General features: G+C 42.2%; 4 protein-coding genes across 4 annotated transcripts; 1 reads left to right on the forward strand and 3 right to left on the reverse strand.

Annotated features, from left to right (window-relative positions):
• Positions 1–1336: 1336 nt before the first annotated feature.
• Positions 1337–2627, reverse strand: LOC310796147 (glycine N-acyltransferase-like protein 3; the record flags this gene model as incomplete). Its single annotated transcript, XM_083658292.1, has 3 exons — positions 1337–1745; positions 1859–1985; positions 2606–2627. 3 exons carry the CDS (start codon positions 2625–2627, stop codon positions 1337–1339), a joined length of 558 nt encoding a protein of 185 aa, XP_083514418.1.
• A 2740-nt stretch (positions 2628–5367) lies between these two features.
• Positions 5368–7035, reverse strand: LOC310796148 (glycine N-acyltransferase-like protein 3; the record flags this gene model as incomplete). Its single annotated transcript, XM_083658293.1, has 4 exons — positions 5368–5779; positions 5893–6019; positions 6509–6611; positions 6964–7035. The coding sequence occupies 4 exons, from the start codon at positions 7033–7035 to the stop codon at positions 5368–5370; spliced, it is 714 nt and encodes a 237-aa protein (XP_083514419.1).
• A 2674-nt stretch (positions 7036–9709) lies between these two features.
• Positions 9710–15214, reverse strand: ephx5 (epoxide hydrolase 5; the record flags this gene model as incomplete). The annotated part of the gene is made up of 9 exons (XM_083658295.1): positions 9710–11435; positions 11528–11653; positions 11807–11915; positions 12167–12378; positions 13700–13829; positions 14250–14462; positions 14599–14779; positions 14876–15089; positions 15192–15214. 9 exons carry the CDS (start codon positions 15212–15214, stop codon positions 11234–11236), a joined length of 1410 nt encoding a protein of 469 aa, XP_083514421.1. The 3' UTR covers positions 9710–11233.
• A 6206-nt stretch (positions 15215–21420) lies between these two features.
• cst3 (cystatin C (amyloid angiopathy and cerebral hemorrhage)) lies at positions 21421–26505 on the forward strand. The gene is made up of 3 exons (XM_083658459.1): positions 21421–21705; positions 22519–22629; positions 26054–26505. Exons 1-3 carry the CDS (start codon positions 21505–21507, stop codon positions 26129–26131), a joined length of 390 nt encoding a protein of 129 aa, XP_083514585.1. The 5' UTR covers positions 21421–21504; the 3' UTR covers positions 26132–26505.
• Positions 26506–27922: the final 1417 nt, after the last annotated feature.

The following is a 27922-nucleotide window of genomic DNA, read 5'->3' on the forward strand; positions in this document are numbered from 1 at the left end:
TAGTTTGAGCAGGTAAAACAGCCGGCATTTTGAACACAATGGGTCAAGTGGGCGGTGCTGCATAAGGTGAATAGAGTAGACTACACTGGTAAAATAATAGAAAGCCTGAAAATTCAATTTAGAGAACTTCAGTTGCTACAAATCTGTATGTTTATGTGTTTTCTAAACTTGTGTCCTTTCTTTTCCCTCAGCTTTACCAGTGCACATTTGAAGTGTGGAGCCGCCCATGGAAGCATGCTACTCAGTTGCTGAAGCAGACGTGCCACCTGTAAGAGTACTGCAGGGAAAATGTGCATTTCCAGCTTTATTTGCAGAATATAACCTTCACGCACCTTGAATTGTTCAGATGAACCCGCAAAATTGCCCCTAGCATTTTCTACGTTACCTCACCACATGCTACGTTGAATAACTTATGTGTGTGTAAGCGTTAACACTATGCAATATAACAATATAAGAGTAACTTTTGGTATATAGTCTGGGACAGCTCCATTCTGTCTTGCATTTCATTTTATTTGTAACTTGACTGAATCTGTCTGTCTCTTTAAACGTAACCCTACTGTCAATGATACAATTATATCAGTATCAATCATCTGCTGCTGTCTGTACCCAATCACCCCAATGTGTATTAAAAGGGGGCGGAAAGAATAGTTTTTTTGTGATTCTTTGTGTATTTTCGGGGGGAGGGGCTGGGGGGCTGTATTATTTATTATATTATTTTGGTAGTTGCAACGCTTTTCGACATGTTAATTAATAAGGGTTTCATTTTAAAAGTATATTGATTCTGGTCGCCACAAGGCTTTTATTTGGAAAATCTTGACCGGAAGCCATTTTTTTAATCCACCTTTTTGGTTGTTGGTAGAATGGATCAATCAGAGGGCACTAACCCCAACCAATCATCACTCGCCATGCCTAAATCCAACCAATCATCACTCCCCATGCCTAAACCCAACCTCTCATCACTCCTCGTGTCCCTCCAGCAGATCCATTGTAGCATCGACCCACATTTTTCGGGCCGTCTTGCCTTGACAGCATTCTTGACAGTAACTGTGTAACTTACTGTACACTAGTGGGCTGTTAGGGGATATATGTAGGCTATATAAGAGGATATATGTAGGCTATATAAGAAGATATATGTAGGCTATATAAGAAGACAGGTTGCATAACCGCAGATCCTGACAGTGGTTGTTGTCATGGCTGGCTCAAAGTTCATGGCAAATAACAGGAGAGGCAAGAAAAAGTTGAAATAATGCGAAGTATTTAACTAAACTAACAAGTGGAGCAGTGGTGGCCCAGCGGATTCCACTGTAAATAACATTGTAGCTCTCAAGTAAGCGCTTTACTTGAGAGATGAACTGTTGAAAAGGAACCAGGCTTTCCTGTAGGAGGGGTCTTCAGTGAAGCCCAGGTTTGTGAAGAGCCTGTGGGACAGAACATTCTCCTCCTCTATGAAGCAGTACACAGGGAGGCCCTGAGCATGCAGTTTCTTGGCCATGGTGCTGACCAGGACTTTGGCGTAACCTTTCCCTCGGTGCTCCGGCAGAGTGTACAACAGGCCCATGGCACAATATGCGTAGGTCAGAATCCAGGCCACAGGCTGCCCGTCTGCATCCAGCACACAGCAGGAAGGCAGTTGTGCGATCATGTCCCGTAACATCCCCGCGCTGGCATCGTCCTGGGCAAACTTCCACATCCGATTCACCAGGCCAACATGCGATTCATCCAGAGAGCTCAATGAGACTCCAGAGCTGATGCAAAAGAGAGCAGAGGACTTTTGAGATCAGAAAATGCCATTAAAAATGAATCGCAATGATTATGTCTCATGCTGGAATTAAAATACTATTATGTAGATAGGCAATACCCGTCTATAGAGGGAAGGTTGGATATGTCTTCTAGTATCATCTGGTGACACACTGCCACTTTGCTCCCGGACACGTTTCTCTCTGAAGCCACCGCCTTCACCGTCTCCTCATGGCAAAGATCTATTGCTGGATGGGAGTGAAGAACATTGATTTTTTTGTAATGGAAAGTGCTTCACAGATATTTGAAACTTTTATTTTTCATTCTTTTGTTCAGAAAATGTATTGTTGTGGATAATTTATATGATGCATAATGCATATAATACATGTCATGTCGAAATAATAGGACACACTCTCAGTCGCTGTGAAGATGGATCTGTTTATTTATACACCACACAATCATTTTATACTAAACTGCACCTCGCACGCAAAGCCCAAGTTCACACAATGAAAGGAAACCACACCACCTAGCTAATCGTCCCTCAGGGAAATTGTTGACAACTTCTTACCTAGAAACAATTTCACCTATTCCATGCGTGAGTCATGCAAAAAATCCACTACAGTATCACTCATGCAGGATCAAGGCCTGCCTTCATTCAGCAGATTCAAGTACTGAGATTTCAACCTCATTTCTAAACCAGAAGAATGGAAATCTTCATGTGTTATGAAGGCTCGGGTCACCAGTTTGCTCTAATGTGGCACAGCAGGCAATTAAATCAAGATATTCATCGCAAAATTTCAAGTGTTCTGTTTTGATGTGAATCCCTATTTTGATCGCTCTCAAAATCCTTTCTCCTTATAACTCTTACTCCAGTTCTTGTGCCAGCACATTGCTCTTAGATTATTGTCTTATGGCCATTGGAATATTGTAATGGATTTGAGTTTGCACTCATTTTGGTTGCTTTAGATCAGATTTTATGTGAGAGACAAAGAAAGAACAAAAGTGAGTTGTTATTACCAAAACAAAGGTACTGGGTCCAATGCATAACCTTCCTGATGGTTTCCTTGAGAATAGCTTCATCAGTTGCGAAAACCCACAAGTCTTTAAAGTAGTCACCCTTCTGTAAGAACAATGAGATTTGATGAGTAGCCTATAATGGGAAGAGGTTAACAAGATCGATATTTAATTCATATTATTAGTTACCTTCTCACCTTTTCATATTGTGGTTGGCAAACAATGACACTGAAGTCTGGCCAGTGGTCCACTAAAACCTTCATAGGGTATGCTACTGATGTGTTTCTGAGCACCAAATGACTGTAAATCTGTAAATGAAACAGGAATTGTGATTTTAAGTCGCTATTCAAAAATGTCAGAAAAAAACAGATTGATCTTCATTGCAAATATCAAATGAGATTCATCAGTAATTATAAGAGTTAGATTTGACTTAATTGGCACACCTGTTGTGACTGAGGTAAAAACCTCCTCAGTTGAGTCTCAACCACTTTCAGCTGCTCCCCGGTCAGTTCCATGGCAGACGAGGCTGCTTTCTCCAGCCTTCACCAAAGCGTGAAGTGACTGGAGCAGGTTTAGCAACCAAACAACCTCGTACTATTTTAAGAATCGAGATAGTGAAAATATGTTTTAAGTAGGCTACACGTTTATAATCTTACACGCATTAGGAGACAGAAGCCAGCACTGTCAATACTTCTACCAGTGAAAGTGAAATTTGAGAACTACCGGTATTTTGCCCCTCCGCCGAGCGAGAGGCTTTTCAAAATAAAAGTACCGCGGTCTATTTTTCTAGGGGTGCATTTTGCAAGGGGGAAACCAGACCGGGCATACCTCCTCCGCCCCCTGTGATTTAACACTAGCCTAGGCACAAATGGCATACAAGTCGACTGGCCAAACTAAGCATGTCTATGCGTCTGATCTCCTATTCTCAATTTACTAATTTCATTTAAATTCTATTAAGTCAATTTGAAATTAGGTTTGATAAGGGTTTCATTTTGAAAGTATATTTTTGATTCTGGTCGCACACAAGCTCTTATTTTGGAAATCTTGACCGGAAGCCTTATTTTTAACCCACCTTTTTGGTTGATGGTAGAATGGAACGACCGGAGGGAGATAACCCCGCCTCTAGCCCTAAACCCAACCAATTGTCACTCCTCGTGTCCCTCCGGTCCATCCATTCTAGCATCGATCCACATTTTTCGGGCTGCCTTGCCTTGACAGCATGCTTGACAGTAACTGCAACTTACTGTAGCCTACACTAGTGGGCTGTTAGGGGATATATGTATGCTATATAAAAATATCAATCAAAAAAATATAAGCAGGCTGGTTACAAAACCAAAACCGCAGATCCTGACAGTCACTGGATTGTGTACGCGTAGTGTATGCAAGGATGCAAATTAGTCACCTTTAAGTGTCACCTTTTTCATCCCAAAGTAGGAGGATTTTTGAGTGGTTTTATGTCTACCCAGGTATGTCACCACAAGGCTCTTATTTTGAAAATCTTGACCACAAGCCTTTTTTTTTTATTCCACCTTTTTGGTTGATTGTTGAATGGATCGACTGGAGGGAGATAACCCCGCCTCTAGCCCTAACCGCCATGCCTAGTCTGGGCACCTTCCACCCCGCTTTTTGTCATGGGGGCGTAAACCCCGGACCCAGAATTATCACCGGAAGGAAGTGGGCCAAAAAACGTCTTTGTTGCCGTTAGCTTGACGTCTCTTTCCTCGATTAATTGTCTGATGCAAAGCTTCTGTATTGGTTTAAAAGATGTGAGATTGTGAATGTTTATACAAGAACTTCTTCAAAAACTTCGTTAGGTACGTCCATCTTTTGTTTTGTTGTTTGCCGTTCTGATACGTTGTGTCTAATTGTCAAGTTAACGTGAAAGTTGACGAGCTAGATCCGGTCTAGGGCGGGCTCTAGGCCGGACCCAGTATGATGACAAAATCAATTGTGGGCGGGAGCCAGGCTCTTTCTCGCCGAGAAGAGCCTGGTGACGCGAGGTTAGCCATGCCTAAACCCAACCAATCATCACTCCTCCTCCTCGTGTTCCTCCAACTGATTAACCTCGCGTCACCAGGCTCTTCTCGGCGAGAAAGAGCCTGGCTCCCGCCCACAATTGATTTTGTCACCCTACTGGTTCCCGCCTAGAGCCCGCCCTAGACCGGATGGCAGCGTTTCTAGCTCGTCAACTTTCACGTTAACTTGACAATTTGACCCAAGTATCAGAATCCTCTTTCACCGTTTTGACCAGTGTGTCAGGCGGTGGTGGCGGAGATGCCATATTGCATAAACGTTTTGTTTTATGTAACGCTAGCTTTGTTTTGATCAGACTCTAGTTTAGGTAACATCACCGCGTCAAGCTAACGGCAACAAAGACGTTGTTAGGCGCATTGCCATCCGGTGTTAATTCTGGGTCCGGGGTTTACGCCCCCATGACAAAAAGCGGAGTGGAAGGTGCCCAGACTACCAACTGATCCATTCTAGCATGGACCCACATTTTTCGGGCTGCCTTGCCTTGACAGCATGCATGAAAGTAACTGTAACTAGTATGCTGTTAGGGGATATATGTAGGCTATATAAGAAGACAGGTTGCAAACATGCAGTGCAGTAAGCGCTTTACTTGAGAGATGAACTGTTGAAAAGGAACCAGGCTTTCCTGCTGTATGAGGGGTCTTCAGTGAAGCCCAGGTTTGTGAAGAGCCTGTGGGACAGGATGTTCTCCTCCTCTATGAAGCAGTACACAGGGAGGCCCTGAGCATGCAGTTTCTTGGCCATGGTGCTGACCAGGACTTTGGCGTAACCTTTCCGTCGGTGCTCCGGCAGAGTGTACAACAGGCCCATGGCACAATATGCGTAGGTCAGAATCCAGGCCACAGGCTGCCCGTCTGCATCCAGCACACAGCAGGAAGGCAGGTGTGCGATCATGTCCCGTAACATCCCCGCGCTGGCATCGTCCTGGGCAAACTTCCACATCCGATTCACCAGGCCAACATGCGATTCATCCAGAGAGCTCAATGAGACTCCAGAGCTGATGCAAAAGAGAGCAGAGGACTTTTGAGATCAGAAAATCCCATTAAAAATTAATCGCAATGATTATGTCTCACGCTGGAATTAAAATACTATTATGTAGATAGGCAATACCCGTCTATAGAGGGAAGGTTGGATATGTCTTCTAGTATCATCTGGTGACACACTGCCACTTTGCTCCCGGACACGTTTCTCTCTGAAGCCACCGCCTTCACCGTCTCCTCATGGCAAAGATCTATTGCTGGATGGGAGTGAAGAACATTGATTTTTTTGTAATGGAAAGTGCTTCACAGATTTTTGAAACTTTTATTTTTCATTCTTTTGTTCGGAAAATGTATCACTCATGCAGGATCAAGGCCTGCCTTCATTCAGCAGATTCAAGTGCTGAGATTTCAACCTCATTTCTAAACCAGAAGAATGGAAATCTTCATGTGTTATGAAGGCTCAGGTCACCAGTTTGCTCTAATGTGGCACAGCAGCCGGCAATTAAATGATATTCATCGCAGCATTTCAAGTGTTCTGTTTTGATGTGAATCCCTATTTTGATCGCTCTCAAAATCCTTTCTCCTTATAGCTCTTACTCCAGCTTGTGCCAGCACATTGCTCTTAGATTATTGTCTCATGGTCATTGGAATATTGTAATTGCTTTGAGTTTGCACTCATTTTGGTTGCTTTAGATCAGATTTTATGTGAGAGAGACAAAGAAAGAACAAAGGTGAGTTGTTATTACCAAAACGAAGGTACTGGGTCCAATTCATAACCTTCCTGATGGTTTCCTTGAGAATAGCTTCATCAGTTGCGAAAACCCACGAGTCTTTAAAGTAGTCACCCTTCTGTAAGAACAATGACAAGAGAGGTTAACGATTACACTATTCTGCTTTACCACCTCAAAATGTTGCTGTGAATTTGAAATGAGCCTATTCCATTAGTTACCTCACCTGTTCATATTGTGGTTGGCAAACAATGACACTGAAGTCTGGCCAGTGATCCACTAAAATCTTCATAGGGTATGCTACTGATGTGTTTCTGAGCACCAAATGACTATAAATCTGTAAATGAAACAGGAATTGTGATTTTAAGTCGCTATTCCAAAAATTTCACTTAAAAACAGATTGATCTTCATTGCAAATATCAAATGAGATTTATCAGCAATTATAAGAGTTAGATTTGACTTAATTGGCACACCTGTTGTGACTGAGGTAAAAACCTCCTCAGTTGAGTCTCAACCACTTTCAGCTGCTCCCCGGTCAGTTCCATGGCAGACGAGGCTGCTTTCTTTCCTGCCTTCACAAAATCATGAAGTGACTGGAGCAGGTTTAGCAACCAAACAACCTCGTACTATTTTAAGAATCAAGATTGTGAAAATATGATTTTAAGTTTTAAGTACACGTTTACGCATTAGGACTGGAGACAGAAGCAAGCACTGATACTTCTGCCGGTGAAAGTGAAGTGATTGGAGAACTACCGGTATTTATTTGGCCCCTCCGCCGAGCGAGAGGCTTTTCAAAATAAAAGTACCGCGGTCTATTTTTCTAGGGGTGCATTTTGCAAGGGGGAAACCAGACCGGGCATACCGCCGCCCCCTGTGATTTAACACCACTAGCCTAGTAGGCACAAATGGCATAATGAAAAGTCGACTGGCCAAACTAAGCATGTCTATGTCTGATCTCTCATTCTCAATTTACTCATTTCATTTCAATTCTATTAAGTCCATTTAAAATTTGATTTCAAAGATGCTTTAAAAAGTTCAAGTAGCCTACATAAATCATAATCAATAATTGCCTAAGAGTAGGCTAATATGTAATGTGTTGCTTACCTTTGTTATGAGGAGTGCAGTGCCTGTTCAAAACATGCCTGGGCGGGCTGATGCGTGGCCTCCAGTTTTCTTGAGAACCGCACAACTTCACACACAACACTAGCCTACTACGCTTCTTCAGGTCCTGAAAATGAACACATTTCACATGCACTTATTACAGTAGGGCTACCGGATTACAAAAACAACAGCGCTTTCGGACCAAACAGTTCCAGCCTTCATTGCAAATATCAAATGAGATTTATGAGTAAGAGTTAGATTTGACTTGGCACACCTGAGCCCTGTACTACGAAACTAGTTTAACAGATCCGCGATAAGTCCCTTTGATCTGGTTTGACTGAACAGGATCAAAGCTATCTAGTTAACTGATACTACGACGCTGGTTTTTTACTAGGTAAGTGGACCTGGGATCTGCCTGTGCACGCGCACGTTTTTCGCTCGTGCACAGGCGCGCGTCCACGCGAAAGAGGTGCGCTAGCCAATCACATTATGAACAGCTGAGTTTATCCACGCCCACACCCATTTCCACACCCATTTCCTCGTTCAATGAAGCGCAGTGCATGATCAGAGTTTTAGCGGATATTTAATGTATCCGCGATTTAATGTCAGAATGAAAATCCGCGTTGGATAGTCTGCTGAAGGGCTGTCTAAAGCAGCAGCTTGTATTCACATCAGTCATTTGATTTACTTTGATCAGCGATTGATACAGCTGCATTGATACAGGCAGCAGCAACAAATCTAAATGTGTAATCTCAGTCTATACATTTCCACAATCTGTAAGCCTATTTAGACCATAGATTTAGAAACGCATGCTCAATGAATAATGATCTCTATCACTCATGTGTGTGGTTGCACTGATCGAATAATTCATATATAAAATAGCCTAGTATAAAGCCTAATAGCCTACTATAAAAGAGAAAACTGCTGAACTGAATTGAGACAATGCGGGCATAGTTATCATTGATAAAAACTAGCCTATTTTTGCTCATATATTGGCATACAGCCTACAGGACACAGATCCAGCTGAAAGATGCAAGAATAGCCTGCATATTTAGTATTGGGGCTATCCATATTTATCCCATATCTATATTATATGTATAGGCTTTTCTGGCATGTAGGAGAATATCACCCTCACTCCATTTGAGGGTCCATTCATGATATGCGCCGCGGTGATTAATAGTGATCATATTTCTCCACGCATCGTTGAGCTGTTAAGACATAAAGTGGTAAGTAGGCTTAATTTAATTATGTAGCCTACAGAGCCACAAATGTTTTTCTTGTTATATTCTCAGTTGACTGCAATCTATTTTTCATATGGCGATCTTATATGAACGGTGAGTGACTCCAGAGAGCCGATTATATGGGTCTGTCATGGATTTTGATCTTATCCTCTGACGGCCCGGCCACATCTACGCGTCGTTTGACGCGGGGCTGACGCTGCTGCCCATCCACTTTGTATTGGAACATGCTGCTCGACGCCTCGCAAAGCATGCTGGGAGACCAGACGACGCATGCAGCATGTTCCAATACAAAGTGGATGGGCAGCAGCGTCAGCCCTGCATCAAACGACGCGTAGATGTGGCTGGGCCGTGAAGCTAACCTGGTCGCGACCAGGTTAGCTTTGCAGCGTCAGTTGCCATGGTGATTGAAAGTTAACTTGCTTTGTAGTACGGCTAAACCAGGTTTAAACTCAAACTTACTCGGATAAGGCATTAAACTAGCTTCGTAGTACAGGCTACTGTTGTGACTGAGGTAAAAACCTCCTCAGTTGAGTCTCAGCCACTTTCAGCTGCTCCCCGGTCAGTTCCATGGCAGACGAGGCTGCTTTCTTTCCAGCCTTCACGAAAGCGTGAAGTGACTGGAGCAGGTGTAGCAACCAAACAACGCCATACTATTTTAAGAATCAAGAACTTAGTGAAAATATGTTTTAAGTACACGTTTATAATCTTACACGTGAGATAGATGCAAGCACTGTAAATACTTCCTTTACCATTAGCAGCAGAGTCAGTGCTTCAGGGTTGCTCTCTGCCAGCATGCGTAACCGCCGGTGAACTTCTGCGTTGTGTAACTTGTTTGTGATTGAAATGAAGGACCCAGACAACCGGAGTATCTTTGTCATCCGTGTATTCTGACAAGAAAGAAAATAAAACAAAATCAAACCTCCTGCACAGAGGGGCGGCTTGTGAACAGGCAAGGCAGGCAACTGCTTGAGGCCCCAGTCCGTTAGGGCCCCCTGAGGGCAGACAAACTTTACTCCACAGCAGTGACCACAAACCCATATCCATTAAAGAACCAATTGAACATTTGCAATGACATTGAAACCTCCCTAAAGGGGCTCCATGACATCCCCTGGCGTGGACGATTTTGAATGATGTGAATTCACTTTCACTTTCAATTCAAGTCAAGTATGCATGATTCACGTATTCTCTTGAATTGAAAGTGAATGAAATTATCTGGAAGTCAAAACGAAAGAGAAAAAAGAGGATGTGGGAAAAAAACAAGTGGAGCAGATTCTGATTAGGCAGATAACTGAATGCTGTTATTTTAGTATAGCCTATGGGGAGATACTTGAATAAATTTAGCTAGCAATGGTGTCACTTTTTTGTTTTTTTTGTTAGTTAACCTGGCTAAGCTAATAGTTAAGCTATGAATTGCTATGAAAGCAGGGCACACAATTAGCACCAGTCACCACTCACCAGCCAAATGCTGGTAAAATATAAATCTGCACGTGGCTGGAAGGTAGATTTGATTCACTCACCACCAGCCAAAAACAAACAATGCTAATCCACTGAGTGGCTGCAACATTTGAACATTCACTAGACATTTGGCCGGTGGACAAAAAAGTAAACATTGCACCATGTATGAACGTTATGAATAGGCTAATAAAATATGTCCTAGGAACTTGAGGAATGCTAATGATAATATTGATGTATGTCACGTTATTAATAATGGTGATGAGGTTGGAGGGGCCCCCCGGGGAATTTTTGCCTAGGGCCCCTACAGACTCTAGAATCACCACTGCTCCTGCTGCACTCTCCACGTCTCAAACACAATCGTCTCCCAACGAGGAACAGATTAAAGAGGGAAGAGTCACCACATCGACTCATTGATTCACGGTATGACGTTAAACAGTGTTTTTGGCAATTGTGAAAACGTAACAATATGGGTGAAACAAAACACAGTAAACAACATATCTGACAAGAAAGAAAATAAAACAAAATCAATCCTCCACTCTCCACATGTCCAATGCAATCCTGCAGAAATTAAACCAAGGGAAAATGCGTAAGTTCAGCGGACAGATTTCGCTCGTCAAAACACATTAATACATGGATCAATACATGGAAATATATGAACTAACAGGTGCATCCATACTTCATAAAGGTAAGAACAAAAATATAAACAGAATTGATCAGAGATTATAGGATGGAATGTGATACAGAGCAAAAACAACACCCACTTCTCCCAACGAGGAACAGAGTAAAGAGGAAGAATGAGGAGTTATATTACTAGACAGCAGAGGTGGGGTTGGAAGTAGAAGAAAAACTGCCAGGTATACATTAAAATAACAGAAATAACAGAAATGAATAACAGATTCAGTGTAATTATACATACATTGGTTAGAGTCACGAGTGCATAACAGGCTTACACCTTCTCCACCTTCTTGACGAACTGGAGAAAGTCATTGGCGAGCAACTGGGGCTCCTCAAAGGCAGCAAAGTGGCCTCCTCGGGGCATGAAGGAGTAGGAGTAGATGTTTCGATACCTAACCTCTGCCCACGAACGAGGAACGTGGTTCAGCTCACGGGGGAAGGCAGCCAGTCCAGTAGGCACAAATATCCCAGTCCTGAGAGAAAAGAGCGATAGTACACAATAAGCAACAGCAAAAGTATAATACAAAGATCGATAGCCACAATTAAAGCACACTGGGCCACATACAGTGCATCCACTCTCTTCTCTATATTAGTCTTCAAGTTCTCTTTGTAGAAGCGCATAGAAGAGACCATGGAGCCTGTGGTCCAGTAGATCATGACGTTGGTCAGGAGGTCATCCAGGCTGAATTTCCTACAAAAAAAATACAAAAATGCAACATTTTATGATTCACTACAACCAGGACCAATCAGATAAACCAAGTTGGCTTGTACAGTGTGCATCAAAACCACAATAAAATAAAATAAATCAAATCTAAAAAGACAAACTGAAAAAGCCCTGTTGTACCTCTCCAATCCCCCATCTACCAGGTCTTTGTTCTTGAGGTCAGTCCAGGTGGAAAACTTCTCCAGAATGCAGGCAGCCAAGCCAACAGGAGAGTCATTCACTCCACAGCCTGTGCACACAGGATTATGATGGTAGACTGAGATCAACTACAGTAACACTAATTAAAGGGTTTCGCAAGAAATTGTTAGCAGCTTGTCTGTGTCACATTTCATTCGCTGGAACCCATATCTTTACGTCCAGTACAAAAGCTGATTATGTGAGGAAATGTGAAGTAAAGAACAATGTGTATGAGAAGGTGAACTATCAACAGTGTCAATGTCTCTGAATTTGTGCTCCTATTTCATGGTTGTGTGTTCCCACCTGCAGTGTCTGGTTTAGTGGCCTGGATATGAAGGTAGCCCGTTTCCCTCAGGAGCTCATAGAAGTTCTTCTCAAAGAAAGGAAACAAACGGCGGACGTCTTCACGGGTGAAACCCACCAGGAAGGGCAGGTAGGGACCAATCAGGAGGGACAAGCACACTTTGAACCCCATTTGTGACATAATCATGTTCTGATGGAGACCTTTCACACATCTGAAAAGGGTAGATTCGGAAGGAAATCACAGACTTTCACTTAGGACATTTTGGTGATTTTCTCATTTGACATCTGTGGTACAATTTTGTTCTGAGGAATTCCTCTGTATTCAGTACAGATTGATTATGTATTACATCAAATGTATGAATAAATCCAAGTTAATACAATGTTCTTGTGTTGGCAAAAGTACCCACAACAAGCTGCAGTACGCAATACATGCGGCTCCATGACTTTGCAGAGTCACCAGTTTTTCAGTAAATTGTGCACTTTTGTTGCACACTGCAGGCACTGTTCCACTCTATGACTAAGATTATCACAATGTCTTCTTTGGGAAAACAAGTGGGCGGTGGAAAATTCCAGGGCGATAAGTTAAAACCTTGGTTTCAGTAAACGCCTGTAAACAAGTCTGTGTAACGCAGGGGTGTCCAAACCTTTTTGAATGGGGGCCAGATTAGATCATGTGAAAATACCGGGGGGCCGGTCAGCTGCTTCTCGCATCATATGCCTTATAAAAATACAAATAAGATACAATTGTACGTGGAGCAAGGAAAACTAGTTCATTTAAAGTTAAAAAGCCTTTATTATTGCATGGCTTTAGGCTACATGTAGAACAATTAACAATTAAAAAACCGACCGGTTTTTGACCGACAAGGTCTTCATCACCCTGATGAAGACCTTGTCGGTCGAAACCGGTCGGTTGAACCGGTCGGTAATTGGTGAACTCCCTCACCAATTAGGTTTGGGTGACACCCCAAACCAAGCACATTATTTCTGTCCAGCCTGTCCGTCCTCATTGTAACCCTGATGAAGACCTTGTCGGTCGAAACCGGTCGGTTTTTTAATTGTTAATTGTTCTACATGTAAAGCCATGCAATAATAAAGGCTTTTTAACTTTAAATTAACTAGTTTTCCTTGCTCCACGTACGAGTGCCTGAAGCCTGCCTTTTGCTCCAATATGATGAACCCTTTCTTCAAGAGCACCTACGTTCATTTTCCTTGAGACACCAGAACAATCCTCAGAGCACACCACCACCTCTGTTCACAAGATACAATTGTACACAATTGTGTTTACCATCTGAAAACATTAGTTCTGCCTGTGCTGTTCCTACGTGGTGCTCGTCTACAAACTGTATGATAGTGCTGTCATCGTTAGGTGAACAGAAAAAATGCTAATTGAACTGGCTTGATTAACCAATACTGTGCGGAGGGCCACATATAGTATATTTTGAGAGACAAGCCGAGGGCCAAAGGTCATCTGTCTGGCCCCACGGCCGGACTTTGGACATGCCTGGTAACGCCTTGTTTGGCCGGTTCTCTTACTGTGGCTTCATCTGTGCCATGTTGATGGTGATGAGGGCGCCCCAGTCGCCTCCCTGCAGATAGAACTGGGAGAATCCCAAACGCTCCATCAGCGTCAGGAAGACTCGGGCAGCAGCAAGACTGTCAAATCCTGGAGAGGTGCCAGATGTACGGCTGTAAACTGCTGCTCAAACCAAATGTTTCCACTTTTATCTAGCATTAGGGCTGGGCGATAATTCAATATTATAGTCTATCGTCTTTCAGTGGAATTATACTGCGATATGAAGATATTTTAATACCATGACATACATTCCTGCCACCTAAACTGAAGATTACAACTGGCAGATTTCACATAAAAACTCAAAATGAGTTATGGTAGGAATATTTGAATACTTCTGTTTTGTTTGACATCATTACCATTGGGTTCAATGAGATGCACATTCATTTGATTATTGAATGTGATTTTGCATACGTCATGAACCATATCATGATATACATTGATAGAGAAAAATCCTCATGATTATCGTGATATTGATTCCACCCATACTGTCCAGCCCTATTTAGTCTTCACCTTGTTTATGAGGGGCTTCTGAGAAACCGTAGCCAGGGATGGATGGGCATATGACCTCAAACACAAGGCCATCTTCTTGGGCCTCTGTGAGCAGGGGCAGAATCTTGTAGAACTCGTAGAAGGAGCCGGGCCAGCCGTGGACGAGCATGAGGGGCAGAACCCGCTGGCCCTCGCGGTGTGGTGGGCGCACATGGATGAAGTGCACATCCAATCCTGCATTAGCATTCATGAAAAGAAAAATTTATTATTTCTGTATTGTAGAATGGATCTGGATCAATTTTATTTAAACTAGTGGAGCACTGTAGATGGATAGAATACAACCATGTTGATTCAGGATTGGGCTGCTTACCTTCTATTCTGGTTTTGAAGTGTGGATACTTGTTAATCACTGCCACCTGCTTTTTCCAGTCGAACTCATGTCTCCAGTAGGAAACCACTTTCTTGAGATAGGTGGAGTTGAAGCCATATTGGAAGCAGCTATCTTCCAAAGGCTCCGTGTAACGCGTTCTGTCAATGCGCTTGTGAAGGTCCTGAAGAATAAGCATATTTTTAGATTGCTTCACAGAAACCAGTGCATGTTTCTCCTAGACAGTGATGAAAGTTTGATTCAAATTGTCCTAAATTACCTCAATCTCTTCATCTGAGGTTTGCACCTCAAAGGGATGGATCGTATCCTCCTCTGACAGTGGCTTCTCTCCTGCACCCCACCACCCCTCGCCCAAAGGAATACTTTTGACTTCTCTTCGTTTACGCAGCAGATAGGCCAGGACTGCCCCAGCTGCCACACCTGAGCCTATTAGAAGCTGTTGGTGAGCAGCATCCAAACTGAAGAAAGCTTGTCTGCAAAGGTTGGATGAAAATAAAACCTGATTGTAAGCACACACAAGCATTGATCTGAATAGATTCATAGGGCAAGATTTGTGTTAAATATAGGCAACTTACTTCAAATCATGAAGTCTCTCCATTGTGCCGTTCCACAGTTGGCTGCCTGCTTGGCTTCCTGGTAAACAAGGTCTAAAGGTCTATCTATGGAAACAAGCCAAAACACACAGTCTGAACCAGGGCCGGCGCCAGGATGAAATGGCTTAGGGGGCGGTTATAACTGGGGAGGGGTCTAATATTTTTATATCGTAAAACATAGGTTATATACCCGCTATGCCTATTTATGGACTTTTTAACCATAATAACCTCTGAAAAGTGCAATAACAACACAAGAAAGACTACTATTCAAAATCAAATAAAACATTTATTTCACAGCAGCAGATTAAGGCATTAATAGAGCTGAGCTTTGCATAACGTAAAATGCGGGACCTGTCTGGAGCACTCTGAACATATATGTCTATGAAAAGTCATAGAATAAACAATTGCTGCAAAAATCAACAAAAACTAAACAAAATAATAGCCAGTCAGTGCCAGGTTCATTCAATTAAAGAAATAAAGTGATCAGATGCGTTGTCTCCGTCTTTCTGCCCTTGTGACAACCAAAGCACAGCAAATAGCGCTTCCCTGCCAATTCTGAAACAACAGAGCTATGTTTATAAGGGGTAGCCTACATTAACTTAAACTGATCAAATTTGATGAAGACTGCAGAAACAGCAGCTGAAACATGTCAGGTACAAACATTGCCTAACTGGCCTTTATAGATGAACTATTCTAAAAATTTTTTTTTTTTTTTTTTTTTTTTTTTTTTTTTTTAAAGTGCAAGGGTATATAAGGGTGCAAGTAACAGGTTTTGTCAAGTTTTTTTTTTTTTTTTTTTTCGTTTATTGAACAGGGACAAATGCATTGAACATGATTTCATATGACCTACAAAACAGATGTCATGCATACAGGTTTCTAGCCAAGGCTAATTTGCAACCCCTGTCCCTGGTTAGGCCTTTACTATTAAAACTAAAGTTCAAGAGAAAAGTTAAAACAGTACCAAAGTCAAGTCGAGTCGAGTCCTCAGGAGACAAGTCAAGTCCCCCCCCCCCCCCCCCCCCGCCCAAGATACTGCAGTCTTACCTTGCTTTATAAAGAAAAAAGCCAAGGTATTTCCTGCCAAATAGTGATATTATTGGCCAATTTATCTAACCTGTTCAAAAGTATGACAATGAATCAGAATCAGAATCAGAATCACTTTTACTGCCACAGTATGCAAGTTACATACGAGGAATTTGTCTTAGTGTCTGTAGGCTATGTAGCGGTCACATCAATATACAGAGATAAGAAGTAGGAAGATAACTAAAGACAATCGCAAAGTTGCAAGTGCAATCAAATTGAGTAAATATATACAATATGTACATGAGTGGTGAAGTGTTCTGTGGATGATAAATATGAATTTACGTTGGATTTACATGAGATTTACAGACTGAGTTAAATAGATGTTAAATAGGCAGTGGATTTACATGAATTTACAGTCGGAGTTTAAGAGTTTACATTGAATGTACATGAAATTTACAGGCTAAGTTAAATAGGCATTAATGTATTAATGTGCAGGGAATTTACATGAATTTACAGTCCCAGTTAGACAGGCATTAAATTATATATGAGTTCCAGTTTTATGGGGGGAGTTGAGTTTAGGAGGAGGTAGTGAGTTTGTGTGTGTGTGTGTGGGGGGGGGGGCGGGGGTTGTTGGTGAAGCCCTTGGCGGAAGGGGTTTCCGGGCCTTGTTGGTGAGGCTGATGGCGGTTGGGAAGAAGCTGGTCTTGTGGCGGGTGGTTCTGGTCTTGGCAGACCTCAGTCTCTTGCCGTGGGGGAGTGTCTTAAAGAGTTTGTGGCCAGGGTGGGAGGGGTCAGCCATGATCTTGCGAGACCGCTTCAGTGTCCTGGCTGCATGCAGGTCCTGGAGGGATGGCAGGTTGCATCCGATTATCTTCTCAGCGCAGCGGATGATGCGCTGAAGTCTGTTGATCAGAATCAGAATCAGAATCAGATGTCTTTGAGAGTGGCAGCAGCATACCAGACGGTGATGGAGGAGGTGAGGATGGACTCAACGATTGAGGTGTAGAAGTGCCATCGTGGCCAAACACTAGCCTGGTAAACCGCCCGTCACGTGAACTCCCATTTCATTTGGTTCTCCGTGACGGTCTGGACCCGCACAGGCAGTTAAGATGATTGGTCGAGCCATGCCGGCTCGACGAATCAGCGGCAGCCTAGGCGGGCTTAGGCTCGTCTGGGCAAGTAGTGGGTACATGGTCTTTGTAGTTCTTTTCACTCGTCAACATGGCTGCCGCCGCGGAAGTGACAGGCAGTCTGAATGAAATTGAATGTAACGTTCCCAATTCTATGTATTAAATTCTAAAAAACGACCCTCAACATTTGGGAAGGCTAAGCCACACAACTAGTTCGTTATAATCTAACTAAATGCTTCGAAGGTGACTTTACGACCGTGAGGACTCAATCAATGAATACCACGGAGATCATCCACAGGCACCTTCGGCGATCTGATTGGTTGAAGTTAACACCCACCAGCGGTGATAGACAGATGGGTCATCCAATCACCTGCCAAGTAGCTTGGAAGAAGTGCCCGCCTCCGTCAGCGGGTCTGGTGACTTCATTCCCAGATCGACTGGTTTAGTGAAACCTATGTGGAGCTATACCGTCCATCTGGCAGCGTCAGGTTAGCCAAACACCATCACAATTCACAATTCAGTCACAATTCACAATTCAGTCACGATGGTGACTGAATTGAATTTGGATTAAAATTATTGATATTCAGTTAAATTAATGTAATCAAACATAATTACATCTCAACTTAGTCATGTCAAGTCTCGAGTCTTTAACGTCCAAGTCCAAGTAAAGTCTCAAGTCATTTACTTTTTTGTCAAGTCAAAAGAGGCCCTCAAGTCTCAGTGCCTGCGTCCGTATAGTCTAGGGAAAATAAGGTTTGACCTTAAACTAATTGCAACAGAATTTATTTTCACATTTTTATGTTTATATTGATGCCCGAAACACTATATTAAAAATCCCAGAAAATCCCATTAGTGGAAATATGTTAAAATTACATTTTTTCAAAATGGCTGCCATTATTAAAATGTTGGCCATATCTTGACTCCAACTAGACATAGAATTACAAATTTGGTGTCTATTTCCACATTTTTGGGGGCAATCCACAGAAATGGTTGTTGAGTCTCTAAGTAGAACATATTTTTATTTTCTCATGTAAGTATGTAGTCGTAATACAACATGTAATTTCTCACAATGTTAGCTACAACTTCGTATTTGTTAATCATACACATTTTGGGTGATACCCATTACCCTTGAGCATATTGAAGTGCTTGCCATTGAAAAAAAAAGTTTGTTGAATTTATTCCCTCACAGTGTCTCTAAAAGTGTCTGGAAATGCATCAAAAATGAGCACATCTATCTACAGTATCTAAGGGAGCTAGGGCTCTGTTTGTTTGTCTGTTTGTCTGTCCGTCCCACTGATGACATCATCTCGAGCAATTGTGATGCCATCAGTGATGTCACTCGAGCAATTGTGATGTCATAAATCCTTCCTGGCTCACCCTATATAAGTGGAAGCAGTGCACACGCAAGCATCCAGTCCCATAAAACACCACCAGCAAGCATCCAGTCTGTCCATAAGACGAAAAAGCAGCTCCTGCTGGTATATCAATTGTGTGACCCCACAGACCTGCAGCGTAGGACCGAAGAGATACAAACTCCCCAGGTGGCTATTAATCGCTCAGCCTCCCTCTCCATCTAACATCAACTCCACCAGTACCTCATCCACGCTACAACAGTGAGGCAACAGGCAAGTAACTACTACTTTTGTTTGTGAATATACTGATTCCTACTTGTATTGTTGTGAGATGCCTCGCAACAAAAAACGGAATCAGATGATGAAAAAGCTACATGCTGCAAAGAAACCTGAACCTGCTTTGAATCCCTTAGTTTTAGCTATGCAATGTTCTAAGCAGACTGGATGGCATGCAGCAGAAGCAGATGATAGAACGCTCATCCATAAGAGACTTGAGACTTGACTTGGACTTGTGACCAAAGACGTGAGACTTGACTTGGAGTATAGCTAAAAGACTTCAGCCTTGACTTGGGGACTCTAGCTCAAAGCCTTGAGACTTGCCCGGCCACGACCCATTGCTGTGCAGCAGCTATAATTGTTTATTTATGTTTGTTTGTTTATTTGCACAAAGAAAATGAATAACAACAGATAGTACCTTAGAAAGTATCTTAATTAGCTATTATTAAGCTATACCTATTAGTAAGCTATTAGCTAACTAGTAAGTGCTTATTAAGCTAGCCTACTTTGAATGGTAACACACAAAGACTGTCATTGGTAACAGACGATAAATGGCGGTCAACTTATCCATAACCTTCGGATATGGAGACTTGCGCTGTGCCTTGCCAAAATCAAATTGCCTCCAATGCGAAGCAGCTGCTTATGCGAGCTGCAGGGCTAGCTCAGCGAGCTGCAAGGCAGGCGAACTCGCGTAGGGTGCAAGATGCCTAGTGGATTATAATTTCAATTTGAATGGTGAAATTAGATCCTACTTGATATATTTGAGTTTTGCTATGAGTTGTACCATGTTCATGAGAATCACACACCTGTGGCATTCTCAATCCTCCCATAGGACATGGATTAAAGGCCAGGGGGTCTCTGATTTTGGATATTGATGTGTCCAACTGCTGCTATGTCACAGCTATCAGAGGTACTGGTTTGGCTCTCTGGTGTAACTCCAGCTATAATGCCCATAACATGGAATGTGTTGTGGCCATCAATGGTTCTGATGTTATGGTCCAATAAGTGGGCAGGCGGTGTGTGTGCCACGATTGTGATGTCACGATTGTCATGTATCAGTGATGTCATCAGTGATGTCACTTGAGCAATTGTGATGTCATCAGTGATGTCACTTGAGCAATTGTGATGTCATCAGTGATGTCACTTGAGCAATTGTGATGTCATCAGTGATGTCACTTGAGCAATTGTGATGTCATCAGTGATGTCACTCGAGCAATTGTGATGTCATCAGTGATGTAATAAATCCTTCTGTGGTGTTTTATGGCAGTTGGCATCCTTTATGTTGCATTACCGCCTGGCTGAGGCTTTATAAGTGGTTGGAGTATAAGTAGGGAGAAGAGCACAAGTGGTAGGCTACATCATCTCCAGAGTAAGTGTTTATTGTTTATTTATGTTTGTTTATTGTTTATTTGCACAAAGAAAATGAATAACAGATAGTACAAGTATCTTAATAAGCTATTATTAAGCTATACCTATTATAGCTAACTAGTAAGTGCTTAATAAGCTAGCCTACTTTGAATGGTAACAGACAATGACTGTCATTGGTAACAGACAATAAATGGTGGTCAACTTACCCATAACCTTCGGATATGGAGACTTAGCCTACCTGTCCACTAGTCTGCATGTTTGAGCTACAACTTGCGCTGTGCCTTGCCGAAATCAAATTGCCTCCAATGCAAGACTCATGAATGACATGACTATGAAGTTATGGTTTGCGATGGCTGTCTGAGGGAACAAGATGTGCATGAAAACTCACCCTTTTCCACTAACTATTAGAACATATTAGCCACACTTACATTTTTTATGTTTTGTTTTGTTATGTTACAGTATGTTTGGTAGAGCTTTTCCCTAGCCCCACCTTTTTCCTGACCACACCCCCTCCCACCTCCCACATACACTCCCCCCCGATACACCTGTCCATGCCCCCTACCCACCTCTCGAATCCAGACTCTCTACGACCTTCCTATCCCTAGCAACAGACTCTTTTCCCTAGCCCCGCCCCCTCCATTGAGCCGACCCGGATCAGATCCGCTCCAAAATGTAATGGGTTCTTCCTTGGCCCACGCTACACCCTTCCACCAAGTTTCATGAAAATCGGCCCAGTAGTTTTGCCGTAATCCTCCTGCTAACAGACAAACAGCACTGAAAACATCACCTCCTTTGTGGAGACAATGCCAATTTTGAGAATGTTCCACTTCTGGGATTTTCTGGGATTTTCAGTATGTTAAATTGGAAGGTTTCAAGAGCTGAATACAACACAAATAATTTCTGTTGCAATTTGTTTAAGGTTGGGTAATTTTTTCTCACATATTCCCTAGACTAGTAGTCTCACGTGGTCTACTGCGGCCGCACCGGTGTAGAAAACGAACGAACACACACAACGGCCTGCCTGCCTCAGTCCCCGCCCCCACAGCGCAGCCCAGCCCCGACATCGATGTTGTTTATATAATAAGCTGTTCTTCATGTTGTTTTGGTTCCAGTTCTTCTTCGAGCCGTTGTCGTGACCAGAGAAACATGATTTGGAAGGTGACCATTGCCATATTTGCGGCGGTGTTGGCCGTGGGGATGGCCGGCATGCCAGGAGCCCCGATCGACGCCAATGAGAATGAAGAGGGGGTACAGAATGCCCTGAAGTTCGCTGTGGCGCAGCACAACAAAGAGAGCAACGACATGTACCTCAGCCAGGTGGCCCGAGTGATCCGCGTGCAAAAGCAGGTCAGCGATAATAACGGTTTATCAGTTGGACTTGTGAAGTTATGCAAAGTGACGAAAAGCCACTGGTCCTCCTGGCCTGGCCCGAAAAGACCATCCAGTTTATATGGAGGAGGCTGCCTGCGTTATGAAAAGAACAGCCAAACACAGCCAGCCATTTACTTTGTTTTTAGGCCTGTAACGCTAAATGTGAATAGCCCACCAATATGGGATCATCCCAAACAAAAACTCATTAACGTTACGTTACACTAACGTTGTGCTGTGTCTGTGTGGTAGGCTACTCGATGATAAGTTTATGATGACGTTATCGTACTTTGTGGATTTCCTGCGGTATGCAGATATATTTTAGTGGTGTGATATGTGTCATTGGATTATTTTATTATTATAGTTCTGTTTCCTCAGGGATATTTACTTTTCTGATATTGCCTCACCTTTTATATACCATAATGTGTATTTCACATAGTTTATTAAATCACTACAATATGCCTACAGGGACTAATTGTGTGTCCTGTGTACAGTAGTGAGTAGTAGCTTGTATTGGACCTGTATTTATTATGCCCAGCCCTATAATCCATCCATCTTCAAGACTTCAACCGCTTATTATCATAATATTAATGTATATTAACGTGACTTCATGACACTTAATAGTATTTTTGTATCACTCCAATATCCCTTTAGTAGGCTATTCTGCTGCTGTGCTATTTGTATAGTAGCCTATCCTTCTGAACTGTATTATAGGATTAGGTAAAGGTTGTGGTTATTGTGAGGATCTACCCCCTGATATGCCGTGTCTCACCCACTCACTCCCCCCTGCAGGTGGTAGCTGGCCTAAAGTACATTATCACCGTGGAAATGGGGAAGACGGCTTGCAGGAAGAGCGGTGTTGAGGAAGTGTGCGCCATCCATACGGAGCCAGCGCAGGCTCGGGTAACTAAGGACTGTATTAAAGAGTTGGAATGTCGGGTTCTGGGAGACGGTTTCCTATTCATCTTTGCCACTGGGAATTTGATTGTTAGCCACAATGTTAATAGTCTAAGCTAGACTTGCCACGTATTATCAGATTGAGTGAAACAACTAACAACTTTGTTGTTTACCACAAGTTAACAGATTGTGAAACAACTAACAATGTTGTTGTTGTTGTTAAGCTTAAGCTAAAGAGAACTCAGCACACTGCGCTTGCAACACCACATCAGTTATTTTAATGAACACAGTAGCCTACTAACATTTACAGTACTAACATTCCATCTGGTCTTTCACCACTATCTTCATCAAAATAGCTTGTGGTGTTGCAAGAGAAGTTCTCTTTTCTCTTTCACACTTCTCTTTACTAAGTTTGATATTTCCCCTCATGCATCTGCACCAATCAACTGGATGTGCAAATACATTCCTACTGCACCATGATTAACTTTACTGTTAAAGTCGAGCTGAACCCAAAAATGACTTTTCTTTTCTTTTAGTTCAAATACCTGGGTATGCAGTGCACCTATTTAACAGTAATGTACAGTTTGCTGACATCACCTAGTACTATCAAATTTGTACCCCATTTCAACCAATCATATCACAACATGCAGCTGTCAATCAAATCTTCATTTCAGGATAATTTTCTCTTCCAAATAAAGTCGAAAATGGCGCCTAGTGCCTGTCATCTGGCATAATTCCTATCCCATAAACTAACTACCGTACTAACTTGGCCAATTGTTAGAAACGAACAAAAAACAAAAACTATAATCTCTAAGAATGCAAAGAAATGTAACTGGCTCGTTAAAACATGGCATTCCAGGGATATCGTATCGTTACAGCAGCGATAATGGCGCGCGCATCCGAGAGCTTGGTTGTCAGGGGTCGCACTTCGGAGATTCCAGGCCGACGTGCTGCACTCTCCGCTTGGCAACACGAAGGCAGCTGGCTGCCTGCGGGTCGCTGAGCTCCACTCCTCCCGTCAAAAGGCTCTTCCCGAGGGGAGCGCCACAACACACTGAATCCCACTCGATTTGGAGGCGGAACGCGCCAGGATTGGCCAAAGCCCAATCCAGTCCCCAGAATTGTCAAATAAAATCATCGACATGATACTATGACCCGCCTCTCAACCTGTCATCTTAGACAAACTATGTTTTCAGTCTGAAACGGACTCATTATGCACGTGACGAACAGGTTCAGTTCGACTTTAAGACTCGTTAATAGGCTCGTTTGAGATTACCTCTGGCTGGCCTCGAACAGACGAGAGCAGCCATGCGAGGCGTCACCAGCCAAACACGCCCGACTGCACAGTCACTGCTATTATTTCTTCTTCTACAGTTTTGTTTAACGGTGGTTGATAAACATCTTAAAAATGCGCATTACCGCCACGCCACCCACACATAGCCTGGGTAAACCCAGCCTCCACGTGACCTCTATCTATGTGCTATCAGTCACTGTGACTGATTGCACATAGATAGGTCACGTGGAGGCTGGGTTTACCCAGGCTAACCCACACACACTTCTCAAATGACCCAGCCCTTCACGTTACTTATTTTTGTTTTGATGTAGGCATGACAGGTGGTAGTTATGGAAAATATGACATAGCATGCTAATGACAGATGTAAAGTTGAAGTTTCTTCATTTCACTGTGGGTGTATGTGATACAACTGTGCACAGTCGGGTATAGTAGGCGGAGCATGTCGGACAACTTTTCTAACCATCATGCAATGAACCAAGCAAGTCGCAGGGTGTTTTATTCCCAAGCTCCTCGTGAAACACACTACACTATCCAGAAGCTTCAGTGAGTCTCCACCGATCACCAAATCGATCATTTTGCTCGATCGAAATGACCACCACTAAAACGATCACCCTCCCTTTCATCCGCGTCTGTCTCCAATATATTATTCCATACTATTATGCTTCTCAAACCTATCTAACTGCAGTTTAAATACTGCAAGCATGTAAATACGCTACACTAAAGCAAGATCAAAGTGAAAATAATGTTCTAAACGCATTGGCTAGAAAAATATAGCCTATCCCTATGTGGCCTATGTCATGATGAGATTAGATTGGTGAAAGTTTGTCCAGATTAGAATGATATCGTTTTCTCTTGCTACCTTTTTGACTACTGTCAATGTGTTTTAAAAGTAGGCTTACACATTTTACTACTACTACTACTATAATAATAATAAAACCTCTACAATCTTAGTCATTTAACAAATGACTTAAACATTAGTTTGCAAACAAAAGATGTACCTGGAGCAGGAAAAATAACTATACAAGTATTAACTATGTATAAATGTATGCCTACTTGAAACACTCAATATTATTTAGTAGCCTATCACTGTTTAAAATGGGGAAAGGGAAGTGTCATATGTAGCTTCACTTCCCCATTTTCACTGCCTACAGGAAGAATACGGTAGTTTGTTCCCTCTTAAAATATATATATAAATAAATATATATATATGTGTGTGTGTGTGTGTGTGTGCGTGTATGTATGTAATGTATATATATATATACATATATATAGACACATATATATATATATGTGTGTGTGTGTGTGTGTATATATGTATATATATATATACATTACATACATACACGCAACAATGACGATCACCCAATGCAGGCCGTCTTTAGTGACCTGAAGAGCTCCATTAGTGACAGGCTTATTATGCCTAGGTGCTCTTCAGAGAGATTTAGGAAATCCTTTGTACCTGCTGCTGTGAGGTTTCTTAACGATAATTGTCGTTGAGCTGCTTGTTGTGTCTATGTTGTTGCTGCACTCTAGCCTGCAGACTGCTGCAGTGGGTGGCATCATGGAATATTGGACTTATTAACCTGGTTGGCCTCGTTTGGCAATGTGCTCTCCTCTTTTTTGTGCTGCTGAGACATGTATTTTATTTTATTCTTTGTCCACTGTGATTGTCTTTACTGTTTACCATTGTCTGTTTGTCTTGCATGTCCAGTATGGTGGCACTCAGTTTCTCCCCTGGGGGATTAATCAAGTATTTCGTATCGTATCGTATAGCCTTGCATTTTATTTTGTGTCCATATATATAGAGATCTATTGTTTTAACCTCACGATTCATCTTGTAACAAGTTGGTTTGATTCAAAGCTTAATATACATTGGGCTGTGTGTATATTGGCATTTTCCTTAAATGCCTATGGAGAAAATGAATGGGAAATTGACTTCCAGGACCAGGCCCACTGAAAGGACACATTTCAATCTATAACACCAGTGAGGCTGAAGTCACTGTCATGAGCTTGTTTCATTATTAGTAGACTACACTGGTAAAGTAATACAAAGACTGAGAATTGAATTGAGAGAACATCAGTTGCTACTGTTTCATATAATGGGTTTCTAAACATGTGTCCTTTCTTTTCCCTCAGCTTCACCAGTGCACATTTACAGTGTGGAGCCGCCCATGGCTGCATGATATTCAGTTGCTGAAGCAGACGTGCCCGTAAGAAGAGCACTGCAGGGGAAATTTCCGATTCCAGCTTTATTTGCAGAATATAAACTTCACGCACCTTAAATTGTTCAGATGAACCACAAAATTGTCCCTGTTTTCTACATGTTACCTCACCACATGCTACGTTGAATAACCTATGATGTGTGTGGAAGCGTTAACACTATAGCAATATAAGAGTAACTTTGGTATAGTCTGGGACAGTTCCATTCTGTCTTGCATTTCATTTTGTTTGTAACTTGAATGAATCTGTCTGACTGTCTGCCTTTCTAAACCCCCTACTGTCAATGATCAAATTATATCAGTATCAATAATCTGCTGCTGTCTGTACCCAATCACCCAAATGTGTATTAAAAGTGGGGGAAGAATACAGTTTTTGTTTTGTGATTCTTTGTGGATTTTCGGGGGGTGGGGGGGGGGGGGCACAGCTGTATTTTCATTGTATTACTAGATTATTATATTATTTTGGTACTTGCAACGCTTTTCGACATATGTTAATAAGGGTTTCATTTTGAAAGTATATTTTTGATTCTGGTCGCACACAAGGCTCTTATTTTGAAAATCTTAACCGGAAGCCTTTTTTTAAACCATCCTTTTGGTTGATGGTAGAATGGATCGACCAGAGGGAGATAACCCCGCCTCTAGCCCTAAACCCAACCTATTATCACTCCTCGTGTCCCTCCGACCGATCCATTCTAGCATCGACACACATTTTTCAGGCTGCCTTGACAGCATGCTTGACATAACTTACTCTACACTAGTGGGCTGTTAGGGGATATATGTAGGCTATATATAAGCAGACGGGTTGCAAAACCGCAGATCCCGACAGTCACTGAATTGTGTAAGCGTAGTTTATGCAAGGGTGCAAATTAGTCACCTTTAAGTGACACTCAGTCACCTTTTTCATCCCAAAATAGGATTTCTGAGTGGTTTTATGTCTACCCAGGTATGTCACCTTTTTCACTCTCCACAACTTTGCATCCCTGTTTACCGTAGGCTTATGTCAAACACTGATGTCAGACTGTTTATTTGTTTATTTGGATCCCCATTAGTTGTTACCGAGGTAACATCTACTCTTCCTGGGGTCCACCTTAAAAACATAAAAGTATATACATGCTTTCACATAATATGCATACATTAACCCCCCCCCAAACAAAAACAAAAACCGACAAAACAAAAACCAAATAAAAACATTACAGTACAGTACACAAAAAATATTTCAAGCAAATAGTGTTTCAATGAACCACATAAAACTCTGTATCTCTGCTATATCGATATCAAAGTTATCTATGTTTTTTGCGGGCCTGTACCCAAGAATAGCCTCTTTAGTTTCTTTTTAAAGCTATCTTTGCTTGGTGCTTGAGTAATTAAGTAAGGCAACTTATTCCAATGGGAGAGATTGCTCTATACAAAACAGTTTTTTTCATTGCATTTGTTCTTGGTTGAGGCATTGTAACATGACCCCTACTCACTTGTCTTGTTTCATGGTCATGTCTGTTCTTAGAAAATAATATTTTTGAGTACAGGCTGCCGGGTTGTTTTAAAAACACAAATATTTCTGAATAAGATTAGGAGACTGCATGTTAATCTGACTTCCACTTTCAGCCAGGAAAGATCAGCGTGCATTTTATCAATACTTTGGCCTTATTCAACACCTGAGGGCAAGACGTGCAGCTCTATTCTGCACTAACTGAAGCTTGTGCAGCTCTTTATTGCTGCACTGGACCAGATTGCAGGGCAGTAGTCAAGTCAAGATGAGACAATACCAATACCTGTATAACCTGTTAAT

The sequence above is a fragment of the Poromitra crassiceps genome, assembly GCF_964638095.1.
Source record: "Poromitra crassiceps genome assembly, chromosome: 22".
In the NCBI taxonomy this organism is placed as follows: domain Eukaryota; kingdom Metazoa; phylum Chordata; class Actinopteri; order Beryciformes; family Melamphaidae; genus Poromitra; species Poromitra crassiceps.